The sequence below is a fragment of the Bombina bombina genome, chromosome 7, assembly GCF_027579735.1.
Source record: "Bombina bombina isolate aBomBom1 chromosome 7, aBomBom1.pri, whole genome shotgun sequence".
Lineage (NCBI taxonomy): Eukaryota > Metazoa > Chordata > Amphibia > Anura > Bombinatoridae > Bombina > Bombina bombina.
The window spans coordinates 98,114,985-98,135,700 of record NC_069505.1 but is presented as its reverse complement, the minus strand read 5'-3'; the positions used below and the strand labels follow the sequence as shown (position 1 = coordinate 98,135,700).

At 39.1% G+C, this 20,716-nt stretch overlaps 1 protein-coding gene across 1 annotated transcript in view; it reads right to left on the bottom strand.

Moving 5' to 3' along the window:
- CHID1 (chitinase domain containing 1) overlaps window positions 1-20,716 on the bottom strand; it is a 1,450,539-nt gene that overhangs the window by 523,741 nt on the left and 906,082 nt on the right. Inside the window, exon 10 of the mRNA XM_053720199.1 lies at window positions 12,721-12,876. Within this exon, the coding sequence (XP_053576174.1) occupies window positions 12,721-12,876 (156 nt within the window). The remainder of the gene's footprint in view (window positions 1-12,720; window positions 12,877-20,716) is intronic.

Below are 20,716 nucleotides of genomic sequence, written 5' to 3'. Positions count from 1 at the left end.
GACTTGAACTAATGGTATTACCATCAATAACTCTAATACACACAGGTCTTGCTTTCAATACAGTGGGTATTTTATTTACAGTGACATAAACAGTATCTATATATGATGACTGTGCCCCAGAATCGATGATAGCCTCACAGGGTAGTTGGTGTTGATCCCACTGTAAAACAAGAGATAAGGAACAGTAAGCTACATGTTTTATGTTAGTAGTTAGACATGTAGTTTCTCTGATGTACTTACGTCTTTTTTGCCTTTGGAGGATAGGGCAATCCTTCACAGAGTGTGCATTGGAAGCACAGTACATGCATAAGTTGTTAATGCGTCTGCGGTTCCTTTCTTCAGGCTGTAAAGGGCCTTTTGTAAGCCCCAGGTCCATGGGTTCAGAAGTTTGGTTCACATTAGCTTTATAATGGGAGGCAGAAGGTCTACTAGTGGTATCCAACCCTTGTCTTTCTGTTTTGCGTTCCCGCAACCTTCTGTCTATCTGAATACTTAGTGTGATAAGACCTTCCAAAGTCTTAGGAAGCTCTGTACGAGCTAGTTCGTCTTTTATTGCATCATTTAGTCCTAGGCGGTACTGGTTCCTTAGTGCAATTTCACTCCACTCAGTATCTTTGCTGTATTGCTTGAATTCGGTTAGATATTCTTCAACATGCTTTTTTCCTTGTTTGAGGGACCTCATTTTTGTTTCGGCTGTGAGCTGAGTGTTGATGTCTTGGTAGAGGGTTGCCATCTCCTTAAAGAAGTCTTCGAGAGAAGTGAGTATGGGATGATCTTGTTCAAAGAAGGAATCTGCCCAGTTGCGCGGTTCCCCTCTGAGGAAGGAAATAACAGTCAGAACCTTAACTCATTCGGTTGCGTATGTTTTAGGCTTTAAGCTGAAAAGCAAGTTGCAGGAATTCCTAAACTGGGAGAACAGAGCCCTGTCACCATGGAATTTTTCGGACATTGAAACTTGAGGTTCTGGAGTGGTCTCAGTAGCGGGTGGCTTGCTGATGGACTCTTTTATTATATTACTGAGAGTAACATTCTGTATCTGAAGTTCCCTGAGACCATGACTCAGTTGATCAACTCTCTGTGAGAGTGCGTGGACAAACTGGGGTAATTCCGCTGGATCCATGTTCAGGCTTCAGTATTATGTAACATCCTAGTTTCCTTGTAGATCTCAACTGCGGAATATGATGGAATGTATGCCTTAACTGGAAGATACAATGGATGTGTTTCAATGTATCTAAAGGTCTTGGCGAAATGTTACTATAGAATTCGTGTAACCTGATTAGTATCTCTGATTCAGGTTATGCTGTGTAATTGGTAAGAACTGAGAATCCTATAAACCAGAGCTTGATAGAATAGTGTAAGGTTTGAGGCTTGTTTTAGTTGATCTGTTTAACCCTCTTGTTACACCTGTTGTTAATTTTAGTGAAGCTTGTGGTATAGACTTAATACAAGTGGCGAGTAAGTAAGCAAGTCCTCAATAACTTCTCTGTCTGAGCTCCTGTAACAAAGATTGGAGATGCGAGAGGTTCCCACTGCACGCCCTGTCTGTGGCTGTGAGTTGTAACGCTGTGAGAGCTGACAGGCTGCAGCGTCGGGAATCAGTGAGCTGTGGAGCGGCTGTGTTGACTGATAGCTGGAGCTTTGAGAACGATCAGACTTAGGGTGTGTATAGGCTGCGGCTGGAAGCGGAATCCTGCAGCAGTTAAGAAGTTTCTTATCCAAGTAAGTTTTATTGTGCACTTGTCAAGAGCGGTCCGTTTGGTAGGAGATAGCTTGGCAGTGTGAATGGCCGCAAGCGTTACAGTGTTATTGCAGGTAGCTGAATTGACTCTAGTGTAGCCAAAGTAAGGCTGATAGAAAAGTCCCGTAAATTACAGTCTTTTAATCCTAACAGGAGGTTAAGTGTTAGCACTCGAGAAGAGGTGGCAAAGGCTGTTGGTAATTCCAAATTGTATCCTTAATCAGGTAGTTCCTTTAGAGTAAGGAGAATCTTTGTGGCTGCACTGTATGGCTGTTAGTGCCAAACTAAACTGAAGCAAGGTAGAGGGCGTGTCCAGGGTTTAAATAACCTTACAAGGTGAGAGTGAAGGTAAATTAAAGGGGCAGGAAGGAATAGGAATAAATCAGTGACAGTCACAGTACATGTTGGCATTTATGGTTCCCACAATGAACTGTAGCTCCCCAGTGCTGGTAGCACTCATGCAAGCCCAGACCATGACACTCCAACCACCATGCTTGACTGTAGGCAAGACACACTTGTCTTTGTACTCCTCACCTGGTTACCGCGACACACGCTTGACACCATCTGAACCAAATAAGTTTATCTTAGTCTCATCGGACCACAGGACATGGTTCCAGTAACTCATGTCCTTAGTCTGCTTTCTTGTGCATCATCTTTAGAAGAGGCTTACTTCTAGGACGACAGCCATGCAGACCAATTTGATACAGTGTGCAGCGTATGGCCTGAGAAATGACAGGCTGACCCCCCACCTCTTCAACCTCTGCAGCAATGCTGACAGCACTCATACATCTGTTTCCCAAAGACAACCTCTGGATATGACGCTGAGCACGTGCACTCAACTTCTTTGGTCGACCATGGCGAGGCCTGTTCTAAGTGGAACCTGTCCTGTGAAACCGCTGTATGGTCTTGCCCACGGTAATGCAGCTCAGTTTCAGGGTCTTGGCAATCTTCTTATAGCCTAGGCCATCTTTAAGTAGAGCAACAATTCTTTTTTTCAGATCCTCAGCGAAATCTTTGAAATGAGGTGCCATATTGAACTTCCAGTGACCAGTGTGAGAGAGTATGAGAGCGATAACACCAAATTTAACACACCTGCTCCCCATTCACACCTGAGACCTTGTAACACTAACGAGTCACATGACACCTGAGTGGGAAAATGGCTAATTGGGCCCGATTTGGACATTTCCACTTAGGGGTTTACTCAATTTTGTTGCCAATTGTTTAGACATTAATGGCTGTGTGTTGAGATATTTTGAGGGGAGAGTAAATTTACACTGTTATACAGGCTGTACACTCACTACTTTACATTGTAGCAAAGTGTCATTTCTTCAGTGTTGTCACATGAAAAGATATAAAAATATTTACAAAAATGTGAGGGATGTATTCACTTTTGAGAGATACTGTACATACACAGATATACACACAAACACACACACACATATACATACATACACACACACACATATATGTATATATATATATATATATATATATATATATATATATATATATATATATATATATATATATATATATATATATATACACACACATATATACACACACAAAAATTTGGCATTGGAAATTAGCACATCCAGGCAAGTTCCCCACTTGTTTTTCCCCAGTAAAACTCCATGTACATTGTTACCAATGCACATGGGGATTCTGGGTAAGATATGCAAATTAGATACGCAAAATCTCAGATTTTTTGCTTCAAATACTGTTTTTAACACAGTGATCCCTTAATAGGGTGATTGCAGCAATACTGTATGTATATATATATATATATATATATATATATATATATATATATATATATATATATATATATATACACACACACATAAATACACACACACAAACACACACATTATATATGTTATGTGCCATAATGATAATGATCCCTGTCTGTATTTTATTGTAATGAAGTGAAGAAAACACCAGGGTTAACAAGGTGACAGTTGCAGAATCGATTAGCATACAAATTCCTTGTGCCTGTCTTTGTCACCTTGCAGGGGTGTGAGCAGACTCTATTTATTTATTACTAAAACACAAATTATTGATTGCTTTGAATTGCTAACTGCTAATTACTATTGTAAAGTACAATTAGGAGTTCATTTCCATGCACAAGTCTGAAAAGGTTTGCTAGAAATTCTTACAAGATATGATTTTTTTAGTATGCCTTAACACAGTATACACAGCACCGCGTGAGGTAGATGTGCATATAATATACACACTGAGAACTGCTTTGACATTTGGTTTCTCATTAATATGAGAATGTGTCTAGTTACATAGATGAAATAGGAAGAAGACTTCTTGGCAAATCTATTCCAGTTATGTTTTTAGTACATAAAGTGCAACAGTACACAATCTTCCCATAAAGAAGCTTTATTTTCCAACATATAGTGACAGTTAAATGAAAAAAAAATAAACTTGCATGATTCAGATAGAGCATGCAGTTTTAACCCCTTAAGGATTGCGGCTGTATCCTACAGGCAGTAGGTAAGACCCTCCCTCTAAAGCCCTGGAAGATGCTTATGACAGGTGACTACAGGGTACATCACTATCGTTAAGAGACTTTGCAATCTACTTTGATTATCAAATTGGGTACAGTCTATTTATATGCACACTTTCGAAGGCATCAGCTACTATTGGGCACAGTGTATTTGGATCTGTGATTGGCTAATAGCAGTCACATGATACAGGGGGCTGGCAAATTGAGGTAAATCTTAAAATTTGTCAGCAAAAATCTGGTCATTTCAATTAGAGACTAAGGGCCTGAAACATTGTTTGTTTGTACCTATGGACAAAGTTGGAAAATAAGGGACTTTTTGAAAAAAATTGGAGGCTGGACGGTAAGTTCTATTATATTGTCTCTTTATTATGCATTTGTTGATTATGCAATTCTACTGTGTTTAATGGATCCTTTCAGTCAAAAACCTTTCATGATTCAGATAGAGCTTGTAAATGTAAACAACGTTTCAATTTATTTCTAATTTACTCCAATTTACTTCTATTATGACATTTACTTTGCTCCTTTTGTATCCTTTGTTGAAGAGCATACTTATCTAGACTGAGGAATAGCGCTGCACTACTAGGAGCTAGCTAGTGATTGGAAGCGGCACACATATGCCTTTTGTCATTGGCTCACCAGATGTGAGGCTACCTAGGTTTACTCTTTAACAAATAATAGAGATGTGATAATAGAAGTAAATTGTAAAGTTTGTTTAAAACTGCATGCTCTTTATGAATCGTGACAGTTTCATTTAGACGTTACTGTCCCTTTAAAGGGACAGTATACACTCATTTTCATATAACTGCATGTAATAGACACTACTATAAAGAATAATATGCAGATAATGATATAAAATTCCAGTATAAAACCGTTTAAAAACTTACTTAGAAGCTTCCAGTTTAGCTCTGTTAAAAAGGTAGCCGGAACACCCACTGCAAGTGGGAAATAGCAGACCCTCCCCCTTCCTCTGCATGTGAAAAGACCCTTTACACAAACAGGAGCAAGCTGGAGTAGGTATACATCAGTATTCTCCTAAAACTTTGGGGCTTGGTTAGGAGTCTGAAAATCAGAGCAATGTTATTTAAAAATAAGCAAAACTATACATTTAAAAAAAGAAAAAAAAAACTGTATGGGCCATATAAATTGATCAATGATCATCTACAAAACATTTATGCAAAGAAAAATCTAGTGTATAATGTCCCTTTAAGAGCGCACAAGAGCCACACGTAATGAACACTTTATAAAAGCCGCAAAATCTAACAGAGGATAAAATATAGGAAAGGCTATTGTTTCATCCCATGGTGCAAAAACCACAAACTGACATTATACTCGTACACACACAGCTTATGTGCACATTCTAAGTGAATATTACAGTGTATTTGTATCACACTCATTCAGCTCATTATGCCGGATCAACCAGAATACCTGGGTTCTAACCTTTGACTCACATTATTTTCTGACTGATGCAGGCTCTGATGCAAGGGCATAAGCTGACACTGCTTGCACACCCTTCTCTGGGGAAGTAAAAGGGTCAGTAGGCAATGCCCATGGCACCCGGTTTACATCTGATAAAAAAAAAAAAAAGACAAAACATTTGATGATGGATGAAAAAATATTGGAACAATGAAATTAAATATATAAAAAAAGAATAATGTATATTAATTACTAGATGCGTGTATTGTATATTGAACAGTAGACGTGTGCATTCAGCAGTTGTGTTCACTGCCACATGTGGACGAAGATTCAGCTCTTTTCATAGCCGGATATCTTCTTGTGAAAGTGCAACACACTAATATATGGATTTGCACAGATCTTAGTAGAAATCTGTCTCTGTAAATAGCAGAATGATGTGAGCAGCTGCCTTTTTCCACTTCTGGCAGTGAAAAAAACTGCTGAATGCACATGTCTAGTTGCTGTTCACCATAACTTTTTGTTGTATTAAATAGGCACTGGGGACTGTTATTTTGTGCTCCATAACTAAAAGGGACACTAAACCCAAATTTTTTTATTTAATGATTCAGATAGAGCATGTAATTTTAATCAGCTTTCTAATTTACTCCTATTATCAATTTTTCTTCGTTCTTCTGCTATCTTTATTTAAAAAGCAGGAATGTAAAGCTTAAGAGTCTGCCGCCGATTTTTGGTTGAGAACCTGGGTTATGCTTGATTATTGGTTTGCTTAATGTAGCCACCAATAAGCAAGCACTATGGTGCTGAAATGGGCTGGCTCTTAAGATTTAAGTTCATGCTTTTTAAATAAAGATAGCAAGAGAAACAAATTGAGTTTAGTGTCCCTTTAACTATGATTTAGATTTTGCAACATGGGCTGGACAGTTCAGGCGGAGAGAGCGCATACTGAATGCTCCAGCAGAGGACAAAATTGGCCGGAGCAATATCTGTAAATATTTGCTTAGTCCTTTGTTTAAGAAAATGAGGAATGGGGGCGGAGCTAGCTTGCAGCAAGAACAGTCGCACATATTTGCAGCTCCCTAGACAAAAAGCCTAAAACATAATATAACGTTCTAGATATCGACCAAAAATATATAAAAATAGTAACCATAGGACGAGAACACATTCCTGGATATTGTAAGAAGTGATAAAAGGGCTGATTGCTACCAGAGCGACTCATTTAGACAACGAACCCTACAGCCTGAAATCTTGGTGAGAAACTACCAGCCCTTCCCCTAGGCAACATTCACCCTGTCCCTAGATCGGGTACATGAATCTACAGCCTGCAGTGAAGAGGAGGAAACGGCATGACACCCACAGGACATGGGACTATCATACGGCGATACTGATCTAACCCACACACGACTCTTACTCCATGTTGCGGCTCGCTGGACGGAGGTGCCGGCTGGGGTGGCGTGAATCTCCATCTTGGAAATAAAGTGTTTAGGCACTCGCCTATGCTGAAGTTACTGACACTCCCCAACACAAGCTGTTGACCTGCACCACAGTTCTACTCCATCTGCCTACATACAATTCAGCTCTGGACCGCGTACAGTCTGCTCGGCATGAAGGCTTCATTCCTGAGTGAGTCTGGACTTTCTGGTTGCCCTACTGTAACTTTTGCTAGAATGGAGGACTGTATCACTTCAATACTCACCCTTCTGGCTGATCTGGATAAAAAGATGTGCCGCAACTTCGATAGCCTTACCTCGTTGATACAAAGGGGAACCACAGAGAATCCCACAACAAGAAATAAAGTGCTGGAATTGCACATATCCACTAGATCGCAGAGAGCAGCGGAGGTATCCCAGGGGTAATTCTTCATAGTGGAGGTCTCAAATGCTGATCCCTGATGTGTCGCCCTGGAGGAGAGCGACCTAGTGCCAGGAACAGTCCTCTATTCTGAGGTAATTTGGAGCAGAGCGTTTGTCCCTCTGGAGAACTACCGCAACTATGATCAGTCAGATCGCATCTACTACTGATTTGTGGTACATGGAAGTTGCACTCTTGTATAATGGTATCCCTCTCTTGCCTCATCCCACCGGTTCTCTGTTCCCCATATGCAAGTTATCAAAATCGCCTGAACAGACAAGGCTACTAGGCGCGTCTCTACCTTCTATGATCAGAAACCCAACCAACACCTCTTCTCCCTCAGGACTCTCAGCCGTCAGCCAACTCCTACAATATTAGGGAAGGTGTTGGGTAGCTGGTTGGTTCCTGCCTCGGTCACCTAGTCTTCAAAATATGGCAATCAGAACTAGACCTTATGCATCTGATGTTAAGTTTATGGAATACTTTTTTGTGTTACTCTATTTACCGTGAGCCAGTTTACTCTGTTTTCTTTCATACACTCAAGGTCATACTTAGTACTACTTTATTCTATACCTGAATTGTAGGACTCTTTAAAATAAACATTTTACTTATGCTTGCCATATTTTGGAGCACTGTATTGTATTCACCTGTTATGTTTTTTCTTATTGTACTTTGAACCTAACCTTTTATTATGTATAGACAATATGTGGCCTACTGAGAGATACTTGGATTTAGGCTCTTATACCCATTCTCTTTAAATATAGTTTAAGAGAGAGTCAGACTTTGCCCTCGTCCTATTATACACTAAAGCTAATAGGTGGCAAAGTTAATTTTTGTACCAAAAAAGGTTTGTTTCCTATATGCAACTACTTTAACCTAGCCCACCATAGTCTGGTGCATTATATCGAGTTAAGGCTTTACATCTGTAGACTGTCTAAGAGCTGGAATCAGTTAATTATTTTGCCAATATTGCAGATCTAGACTCCAGAGGATAGACCCAATACATATGGTTCTCTAGTAGTTCACAATGTCTAGTCTACCAACTATACACTTATTTGTAGAAGAACCCTATTACTTGTTCACTATCAGAGGGGCCTATTCTATATTTTACAAGACATGGTGATATATGTGACACTTAACCTAATATTGTTTATTGCTTTGCTCTCTTGACAGGCTTGTTTAATAAGTTGAAGACATTTTCTTAACTGTTATGCACCCTTATTTTTTTTTATGTAACATGTTGTCCTTCATTCAAGAGCCGGGTAATATTAGGTAGAGAGGTACTCCTTGCTAATATGTGTAATATTTAGATGGACCTTCAAACTATTATTATGAGTCATTAGCATTCAATCTATTAATATGTGTCATTAACAGCCTAAGCATACACACCTTTATGATGTGAAAGGGATGGCAGACAACTCAGTACTATCAAGGTATTACAATAATAACTTTAAAAGTGAGAAAGCCTTAAGTTAACGATTAACCATAATTTTCTTAGAGGACTTGTGTAATTCCCCCGTACATATGGTATCTTTACATCCCTATGGGTGTCTACTTTATTTTACTTTGGAGTCCTGTAGCATGATGATGAATGCCCACATAACAAACTGCAACTCACTATTGATTCAAGCCCCTACTATATACGAGAAAACATTAACTTATACCGAGTTGGCCTATACTATTAGTATTCGTATTATATTATTATATTATATATTTATATTAGTTCCCCCTCCTCTGTGGAGATCACCCGTAGGTACATTACCATCTATGTCCATAACAGCCACAGTAGCTTGTAGGCAATCTGATTGTGTATAGAATTCTAAATATATTTCCTGAATATAGCTCTGCTTAACCCTATAATCACATGTTGTATGACATAATCTGGCAATCCCGCTGTCAGCCATATTAGGATCTAGATACATACCCTAGCTTGTCAGCTATATCTGTGGAAGTTACTTGACCTCTCAAATACATAAACGGTGCTGTAAGGCTGTTCAGTTACCAGCTAGACCCCCTAGGTATTGGTAAGGAGTGTGCTTCAGTCTCGCAGTTAGCAAGGCTTATTAGTTATATGACTCATATGTATCTACCTCTTTCAGCACAGCTATCTCAGGTTCAAATGTTCATAATTGTAATTTCTTATGTGAATAACCACTCAAGTTTAAAAGCTATGCTGGCTTTGACACTGGTGTAATACAGTCAGTTATCAGCATTTTTACTCATACCACTTACTCTCCCCTCACTCACCCCACCATATAGCCCTCTTACTTTAGAAAGCTCCGCCCCCCCCCTTCCATTTCCCCATCCTTCTTTAAGCGACTCTTGCCCGCTGTACTCCATCACCCAATACCTCTCTCACTAACTCAGCTCATCCTAAATGCGCTTTAAACTCTCAAGGAATCATATATTTAATAATTAGTCCTAAAGTAATATTCTGGCTTACTAATATTTTCCATAAGTGCTCTTTCATTTGGCCCATGAGATACCTGAGTTGTAGTTACTATAATACAATTTATACTATAGAAAATGAGGTCCCATACACATAGACTCAACACTATTTTAGACTATACTGTATTGTATCTTTATTTAAACTGCCCACATAGTACACTCCATTAGTTGGTTTCACTATAACTCAACGACAGATATCTGATTTTTCATGAATACTATCTCGCTATAAATCCTGTCAATTTATTTGTTAATGGTGGTGCAAAACATCTTATATTGGTCTAAAAGTAAGAGGTCTCTGGAATGTTAAAGTCTTATTACTTCATGTATGTTTTTGAAACCTCAATAAATAATTTGTTCCAAAAAGAAAATGAGGAACAAAAATCACTTTTTTCTTCTTCTCTGTTTCTCTCTCCTTGTTGGACACCACCATCAAGTCGGGATTTTAGGATATTTGTACCTTTTCATGATCATACAGACTGTGTAATAGTCTTGACAAGAGATTCTGGTATGTTGTAGAAGACTGTGAAATGCGTGACTATAAATCAAGGAAATAAACTGATTTCTAGGACCCCATCTTAGTCAATGAAAACAAATATGGTCATGGAAATGAGAACCCTCATAAAAATGACAAATAATTTCTATTTAATGTGATTACCTTCCTGCTTCTAACAGTGCAACATCTGAAGTACTGGAAGTGCAAGAAGCAATTAAATGTTTGCTACACATGTACAGAAAATTACAGTGACTGGATTTTATATGCAGGACAAACATCTCCAATATTGCCTGCAAGGCATGCACGCTCCTATTTAACTACCCGTTTTCTGCTTAAAGGGCCATAACAGTTAAAAATGTGCATGCTCTAATTCATTACAGTATGCAATTTGAAGACTAGGGACACTTTATTTCTGTCTTTAACCCCCCAAAGGAATCTGCAGATGTGAGAGAAAACTGCAGCTGATCCAATCAGCAGCACTAGTCACATTAGAGTGATTCATTTTTCAACGATAATGTTTTTTTTAACCCCTTATCAACCACAATGTACTCTGCACATTGCTGGTAGTTAAGGGTTTTCCTGCCTATAGTAGCACAGGTCTCACCACCAGCAGCAATACCACACTATTATTGCCTCCGTCCCTCCTGCAGGTGCCCTAAAATAGAGCGGATTTGTCGCTGGCGGCGAAACCACGCTATTGAAACAAGAAGCCTAATAAAAAGACCAGTGACATATAGGGTATGCCACTGGTTATTAAAGGGTTAATCCACATCTCTATCTCTCTCTTGCAAACACACATACAACATAAGAACACATGCACACACTCTAACATATATGTACATATGGTGGTAAAAAAAAAAAAAAACTTTTACTGCAGTTTCAATATAAGGGGTACTAATAAAAACAAACACTTTTATAATATACCTGAAGACAGTATGGCAGCTTAAGATATGCATACTCCTGAGGAAACTCAATCAAATAACCTACCTTAGGGTATTAGTAGTATTTACAGACTAAGCAAACACTAATATTTATTTCCCTTTAAAAGTACTCAGGTTTAAGATGGGTAAACAGACGCACAATTAGTAGTACAGCTGTACTTGTAGGGAAGCAAAAATAAATGTTTGAGCAATTCTGCACTGATCTACACAGTATATTTATATTCGCTTGAGAAAGGTGCACTGGAATGCCTCCGCGGCGAAACGTGTAAAATGAATGCACTATGTGAGGCCGACAGAGTGTTCACTGCAGGAGTGGCACTTGTGATCGTACCAGTCGGGATGCTGCTGGATTAATGATATAACCAGGGACAACATAATTAAACATAATATGGGTCAATCCTTCCTTTTGTTTACTCTATCAGTGGAAACCTTCCTGGGAGAGAGTTATGACGGTGGCTGGATGCCTGGGTGAGTGGATTTCCTTTATGAACATATGAAATGATGTGGATATCATACCTAGACTGTGTGCTAATCCCTGGCTATAGCAGCTTTTTGTGATGACACTTTTACTTACACTGATGTCTGATATGGGACACTATTTCACTGTTTATGGTTGGATCTGACTTTTTGACACCTGGATACATTATGTTTTACTCAGTCCTCTATTCAGATTGGGTTTGGGCGGTATAGAGTGTCCACTCTAGGGTTAACCTTGATGGTTTTTATTTTATTAATTAAGTTTTTTTTTTTTATATACATTGGATTTATTTTTTATAGTTTTTATAGCAATTGTTTAGAATATTTCTAAAATATTAAATATTATTGTGATATTAATTCCATGTGTGATCTGTCTTGTATCCTTTTTTGTTATTGTAATTGTTAACCTTATAAGTAGTTGCTGGCTAGAGTATACTGCAGCTGTAACATTTTAGTAATATCACAAGCCATAACTCATGTCTTTTGTTAAAGCACAGTCAATACAAACAGCATAACTAAACCTTATCTGATTACAAACATAAGCATCTGTTGCTGTGCTCTTCCGACTAATCATAAAGCACAAGGAAATATAATTACAGGGAATGAGGCTTCGGAATAAGGTAGATATATGTGCTTATTTTAATAACTTTATATGAAACAATGCTACCTCTGAGGAATCATAAAAAAATATTATGCAATTTTCCCACTAATGTATCAATAAGCCAAGAACGTATTATAAGAGCTATTTTTTATAGAGACGGCAAAAACACATTCTTCCACAACTACAAGACACGTGTAACAAGTTTAAGGATTGCCTTCATTGAATAGTTTGTGATTCTGTACTTACCGGCTCCCAAGGATGGGCTCACCAGATGCCCCCAGCGCAGAGTAATCCATTCCGTAAAAATGTATTCCGAGTAGGATCTTCCTTCTCCACTTGGACTCTGGATCCAGCAGCTGAACACATGCTTGCACCCAGGAAATGGGTGAATTGGGACCAGGTCTGGGAAATAAAAAAAAAACCACTGCTTTATGAATAACTGCATGTGGTTTTGCTTTGGTAATTGATGATTGATGACACTTTTCCTGATGTTATCTTGCAGCAGGTGTAACTAAACCAGGAAAATAGGAATCTTGCAAGTACCGTGAAATCTACTGGTAGTTATTTAACATTGAATCAGCAAAAAATGTAAACTTTCATGATTCAAAACATGCCATTTTAATGCGTTAAGTGCCTAGGATGGCGTGATTGTCATCCGCACAATGTATTCAGCACAGATGACAACCACATGTCATAGGGTGTATTTTCAGAGCTCATAGTGGACTGCACTTACCCTGTGTCCCTGGTGGTCTAGTAGTCTGACATTACAGTGGGAATCCATCACTAAGCTCCGGAAGCATAGGCAAGACTAAGGGCATTCAAGCCACTCAATCTCAACCCTTTTAAGCCATAGAAACACCCAAGAACTAACATTTGCCTACTTTGTTTAAATGGTGTGTGTCTTGGGGGTATAATTAAAAGCACACATTAAAAAAAACACACACATTTCTTAATGAGGGTGTCTCTAGGCACTAGACCCCTTCTTTAAAGCTCAAAATCCCCTCTTAAAAATAAAGCCCCTATATACGTTTTAATAGACTGTGGTAATAGTAATCACCTGGCCTAAATAAAAGTCCATTTACTGAAATAGAGGCTTATGGCAGCCCCTATGTGCAGATGATTTACATAATTTTACCAAAAGGCCCTTTTTTACTATAGAGTTTATGGGAAAAATGCACACACAGTTTTGTTTATAATCTTGTTTATTACAAATTTTATTAAACAAAAAGCACTTTTTTCCCACGTTTTGTTGCAGGTTTCTTGCATTTCATAATATATACATACAATAATGATATTGTTTGATTCTGTTGGGTCTCTTGAAAAACAAGAGGAAGAGGCAAGGATTCCCAAACTTTCAAGAGTACAACATTCCTTCACATCACTGGTATCTCAGTCTTACATATAAACAAGCAGGAGAAATAGAGGTGCCAAATGGTACTGTCTTCAAAAATTAAAATGAAGAATTTAAGATAACAATCCATTACATTGTGGAGCCCATCTGTAATGCTGAGAGGGACAAAAGAAACATTTTATGAAGAAAGTAGGAACCTATTTTTCAGACACTAATATGCCTGAAGTACTTTCCTACAAAAGGCCGCTTCTGAAGAAAAAACATCAAAATGATAACAAAATAATAAAGGTATGTAAAGATAACCAAGTTGTTGCTTTGCAAATTTGTTCAACAGAAGTCTCATTTTTGAAAGCCCAGGAAGTTGAAACAGATTTAGCAGAGTGGGCTGTAATACGTTTTGAAAGAGGTTTATCCGCCTTCAAGTAGGCTTTATGAATCAGGGACTTTAACCATAAAGCTAAAGTGACAGATGAAACGTTTTGGCCTTTACGAGGACCTAAAAATGAATGAAAAGACTAAATAACTGCCTGAAATCCTTTGTAGCCTGAAGATAACATTTTAAGGCTCATACTACATCTAAATTATGAAGGAGTCGTTCCTTTGACTTTAGAGTATTTGGGGAAAGTCAAGGAACTACAATCTCCTTTTTTGGGGGGATCCGAAAGATCACCCTTGGAAGAAGAACTGTTGGGGTAAAATAAATAAGCAAATTGAAATGACCAAAGAGTTGTTAAACCATCCACTGCCTCTGCTTGTGAATCTCTGGATCTTACCATGTATCTGGGAAGTTTGTTGTTCAAATGAGAAGCCATTAAATCTACCTCCGGTGTTCTACTATCTGACTGAATACCTTTTGATGCAGAGACCATTCACCTGGATAAAGAGACTGACAACTCAGATATTTAGCTCATAATTCCTGACCCCTAAAATGTGAAGGGCAGACCTTGTGCATTGATTTTTCTCTGCGCAAGAAAGAATACAAGCTACTTTCATAATTGCTACAGAATTGTGAGTTCGCTCTGGGTGATTGATATATGCCACTGTAGTGACATTGTCATATTGGAAATTAAGAAATGCATCTGTTTTTAGGAAAAGTCAGCTTTGAAGAACTCAGAAGACAACCTGTAGTTCTAGGATCTTTATTGGTAACCCTGCCTTCTGAGGAGACTAAACTCCCTGAGCCCTCCTGGACCCACTATACTGAACCCCACTTACATTTGTTATAATTATTGTCCAGTTTGGACGAACAAAGGATGTTCTCAGAGCAATGGATTGGTTGTTTATCCACCAGGATAAAGATCTTTTTGTAGAGGGACCCAAAATAATTTTCTGTGATAGAGTTTAAGTCCTTGCACCCTTTAAGAAGCATACACAGCTGAAGAGGTCTCATATGGAATCGAGCAAGAGGGATTGCGTCTAATACCGCAAATCATCATCTAGGACTTCCATGCATAAAGCTATAGTTGGATTGGAAGTAGACCGAAACTTGCACAAGAAGGCTGACATTTCATTCTTCTCCTAAGGTGAATAACAGTCTCATTGCCTCAGAGTCTATTATGACTCCCAGAAAAGGAACTCTGGTCTGAGGAGGAAGAGAGCTTTTTTGAATGTTGATCTTTCAATCATGGTTGTGAAGAAACAATAAGATCTCGTTGGTGTGAGAAATTGCCAAAGGTAAAGTTGGAGTTTGAACTACAAGTTCGTCCGGATATAAAGCTATTGAGAATATTCTAATCTTTTCACAATCCCACAATAAAGGGAACATCAAGGCCGGATTGGCCTACCGGGATACCAGGAGATTTCCCGGTGGGCTGCAGCAGCTGGGGCTGGAAAGCTACTATTTAAAGGGGAAATTTATGGATGCGAGTGGGCTTTATAGTGCACATAATAACAATCTGGAACTTTTTTAAAACAAAGTAATATAATATAATTCTGAAACAAAATATTGGGGGTATGAGTATCCCTGTACTCCACTTTGAGAAAAATGTGCTGTGCACATAATACTGAGTAACCAGAAAATAGGGCTGGTCTCTAAATTTTCCAGGGCTGCTTATTATTCCCAGTCCGGCCCTGGGGAACATATCACCTTTATTTGGGCATCCTCTCCAGCATTTATCTTGCGCTCCAGTAAACATATTTTTGAGCCTATGTGGAGTTAGATACCATCTTACTAATAATTTAATGAGTTTCCAATGTGCTAATTGAATGTGCTGAATGGTGTATTTTTTTATACTGTATATATATATATATATATATATATATATATATATATATATATATATATATATGTATATATATATATATATATATATATCTCCCCCTAGATGGTTGATGTGTGTTTTTTTTTAGAACATTACACTAGGTAAAATGTTTTCTAAAAAAATACTTATTTTATTCTTTTTTAGCTGCTACAATCACACAACTTAGTAAGTTCACACTGTCCGCACTGTACCAAATGTGTTAATAAAATGAAATATGTTTGGCATAGTGATATGAGCAATTGCAAGAAATATGCTGCATTTACTGTGACACTTACTTTGCATATAGATTAAACTAATACAAAACATACAATCTATTTTTGTATTTATGAAATGCCCAGTATATGTTGTGTAAACATGCTCCCTCCACAATGCAGATAATTATATTCACTGGAATGTTCAAGGCAGCGAGCCCTATAATTTCCTAAGGAAGGTTCATTGCCACTTGTGTGTATAGCAAGATTTAAATGAGCATTTCTTAGTGGAATTGCCGATCTTTAGAATATCAGGTTCTCAGTGTTATTGCACTGTCTTATTAATATGTATTTAAAGGGACATAAAACAAGTTGGGATAGAGACAAAAACATAAATTATGCTTACCTAATAATTTCCTTTTCTTCTGATGGAACGAGTCCACAGCTGCATTCATCACTTTTGGGAAATAAGAACCTGGCCACCAGGAGGAGGCAAACACACCCCAGCCAAAGGCTTAAATACTCCTCCCACTCCCCTCACCCCCAGTCATTCAGCCGAGGAACAAAGGAACAGTAGAAGAAATACCAGGTGAAAGGTGCCAGAAGAATAAATAAGGACGCCCACAAAAAAATACGGGTGGGGAGCTGTAAGCTGCAAGCATAATTTATGTTTTTCTTCTTAAATGGAGAGAGTCCACAGCTGGATTCATTACTTTTGGAAAAACAATACTCAAGCTATAGAGGTCACTGAATGCCAAGACGGGAGGGTACAATAGGCAACCCATACTGAGGGCACCAGGCCGGAAACCCATACCCAACATTAAAACCCTGCTTCGTCCAAAGCCGAGAAACCTTAAAGGAAAGGCCCCAAGGACACTGACCCGCAGCTAGTCCAGAAGCCAAGCTAGAGACCGCAAATCAGACTAAACTGAGCCAACAGTCCTCCAGGATACACCGTCGCCCAACAGTCGGTCCCCCACCACTCACCCCACACTAATGAAGGGGACACCAGCCTAAACCCCCAAGGGGACAAGGCAAAAGAGAACCAAAGGAAATGAAAGGTCACACTAATGCATTAAAGGAAACCTCCAATAGTGAGCCCAGCTCACAAAGACCCAAATGGGCCAAAACAGAGAAAGGAGGCTACGCCTATACCAAGCGGAACCCGGGATAAGACCAGGCATAGAGACAGAAAAAGTCTGCTCTCCAACATCCTGCAAGCACTGAAAGGCAACTGAAGACAAAGTCCTCACAGCATTTGAACATAGAATAATAAAGTATCCAACCACAAAAAAATGTGTAACAGACCCAGATGAATAACCCTGAGTCGAGAACACAGAGTCCACGTCAGGACGACACAGAGGATACTTGCTAGGAAGTAGAAGCAGCCAAACAAGAAACAGACTGCAAAAGTAACCCCCAGACAGAGGGCACGTTCTAGTCAACCTAAGCCGCTAGACCTACACACAGGTCTCCAAAAGGGGAACACAGAACCTGAATCGAGGCCCCCCCAAGAAGGAGAGGATACACTCAGAGTCCGAAGGAAGTGTAATCCCTCTACCTGTAAACCTAGGGAGCTAGTTGAAAACTAAATCGATACCCTAGCAGTCTGAGCTAACAGGATAGTTCTCAACTATGCAGTTTTATTTCTTGCGGGTGGTTACGTGGTTTTTCATTATTTCATGTGGGCGGTTGCGTGCTTTTTTTTTTTTTAAAGGCTTTATTTGCATACGTTGCATCCAGGTGGATTACGAAAATGCAGGGTGGTGAAAGAATCCACCTGCGTGGATTCTTTCACCACCCTGCATTTTCACATTTTCAGAATTCACCTGGATGCAGCGTAGGCAAACAAAGCCTTAAAAAAAAAAAAGTAAGCAAACGCCCACACGAAATAATGAAAAACCACGTGACCGCTCGCAAGAAATTAAAAAAAAAAAACATAACTGCCCGAACAAAAAAAAAACTAACCGCCCGCATGAAGTATTAACAAACACATAAACCGCTGAAGTATTAAACACCTAAACCGCCAATCCCCACATTTGAAAATAATAAAGTAATTAACCCCTAATCCGTAAATTAAACAACGGAAATAACATAATCAAAATATTAGCCCCTAAACCTCCAACCTCCCACAACGCAATAAACCTAATTAACCAATTAACCCCTAAACCGCCAACCCCCCACATCGCAATAAACCTAATTAACCTATTAACTCCTATACCACCAATCACCCCTAAGGCAAATAACTAATTTAATTACTAAGCCCCCTAACCTAACACCCCCTAAATTAAAAAATACTAAGTTACAATTAAAATAATAAAACCTAACATTAAATTACAAAAAATAATCTAAAATTTACAAAAAATAAAAAACTTTAAAATTACAGAAATAAAAATAAAATTCTCAAAAATTAAAAAGAATTAAACCTAATCCCTATGAAAATAAAAAATCCCCCCAAAAATAAAAACACCCCCTAATCTAAACTAAACTACCAATAGACCTTAAAATGGCATTTTGTACGGCATTGCCCTAATTTAAAAAAAAAATACTAAGTCCCCCCCAACAGTAAAAAAACCCACTCACAAAAACCCCCAAAATAAAAAACCTAACACTAAAAAAACCTAAACTACTCATTGCCCCTAAAGGAACATTTGTATGGGCATTGCCATTATTCAGCTCTTTTACAAGCCCATTAAAACCCTAATCTTAAAAATAAAAAAATAAATTAATAAAACGCCTAAGTCTAACCCCCAAAAAGGTACTCACTGTTCCTGAAGTCTGGCGGAGAAGATCTTTTCAATCCTCAGCGGCGGTGGTCCTCAGAGGTGTGGAGGCTCCTCTCCATGCGATCGTCCGTCGCACACTGAAGATTGAATGCAAAGTACCCCATATTTATTGGGGTACCTTGTATTCCTATTGTCTGAAATTTTGAAATCAGCCAATAGGATGAAAGCTACTGAAATCTTATTGGCTACCCCAACCTTGTGTCTCTGCACCCTAAACCTATAGACTGTGAGCTCTCCGGAGCAGGGCCCTCTTCCTCCTGTGCTAGATTTGTTTAGTCTTGTTATGTTTTGTATTGTATCACAAATCTTTGTCATTGTATACTCCTATCATTGTACCCAGCGCTACGGAATTTGGCGGCGCTATACAAATAAATGCTAATAATAATAATAATAATAATAATTGGCTGATATGAACAGTCAATAGGATTTCAGTAGCTCTAATCCTATTGGCTGATTTCAAAATAGGAATGCAACGTACCCCAAATTGATTGCGGTCCCGCTTGTGATTGGATGACGAAGAGCCCCCACGCCGCTGAGGATCGTCGCTGCTGAGGACCGCTACTCTGGATCTCCACATCGGGAAGACCTCTCCGCACCTCCGCTCTGTGCCGCCTTTGCTCCAGATGAAGATAGAAGATGATGGAGCCGCCTGGAAGAAGACCTTCCCCGCCGGACTTCAGGAACGGTGAGTACCTATTTTGAGCTTAGTCTTAGGCTTTTTTTTTTTTTTTTTAGTAATTTTTTTAAGTAAAAGAGCTGTTTAACTTAGGGCAATGCCATACAAAACATAAATTATGCTTACCTTTTCTTCTGACGGGAAGAGTCCACAGCTGCATTCATTACTTTGGGGAATTCAGAACCTGGCCACCAGGAGGAGGCAAAAACACCCCAGCCAAAGGCTTCAAATACCTCCCCCACTTCCCTCATCCCCCAGTCATTCTGCCAAGGGAACAAGGAACAGTAGGAGAAATATCAGGGTGAAAAAAAGTGCCAGAAGAACAAAAATATACTGCCGCCTCATAGACAAAACGTGGGCAGGAGCTGTGGACTCTTCCCGTCAGAAGAAAAGAAAATTATCAGGTAAGCATAATTTATGTTTTTCTTCTTAAACGGGAAGAGTCCACAGCTGCATTCATTACTTTTGGGAAAACAATACCCAAGCTAGAGGAACAAACTTAGAACAATCCAAGGTTGTCACATACTATCGCCCAGGGAGGCGAACTCCCTAGAAGAACAAGAACTTCAAACAAAGTCCATACTCAGGGAAAAACGTCCCAAAAAGGACACAAGGGCCACCCCCCCTTGACACAGCACCATACCACAAAAGGTGCTCCAGAAAAAAACGTGAGTTCCCTGATGCATCATAGATAGTCAAGTCAAAACCGTCAGGCTAGACAAGCATAGACAGAAGACAGGATAACTATCACATCAACTAACAAAGAGCTCTCCAAGAGAACACCAAGCCATCTGAACAAGAACTCGCAATGACCAGCGTCCAGGTAGAGAGGCTGACCCAAGCTATCATGGAACTCAAACCACGAATAGCGCCAAAAATCTCGACAACAGCTCCCGACCAGGGCACCTGGCTCCAAGGCGAGTCCCCTCGCTTTTTTTTTTCTTTTCTTCCCTCTCTCTCTCGGCCCCACCCGCCCT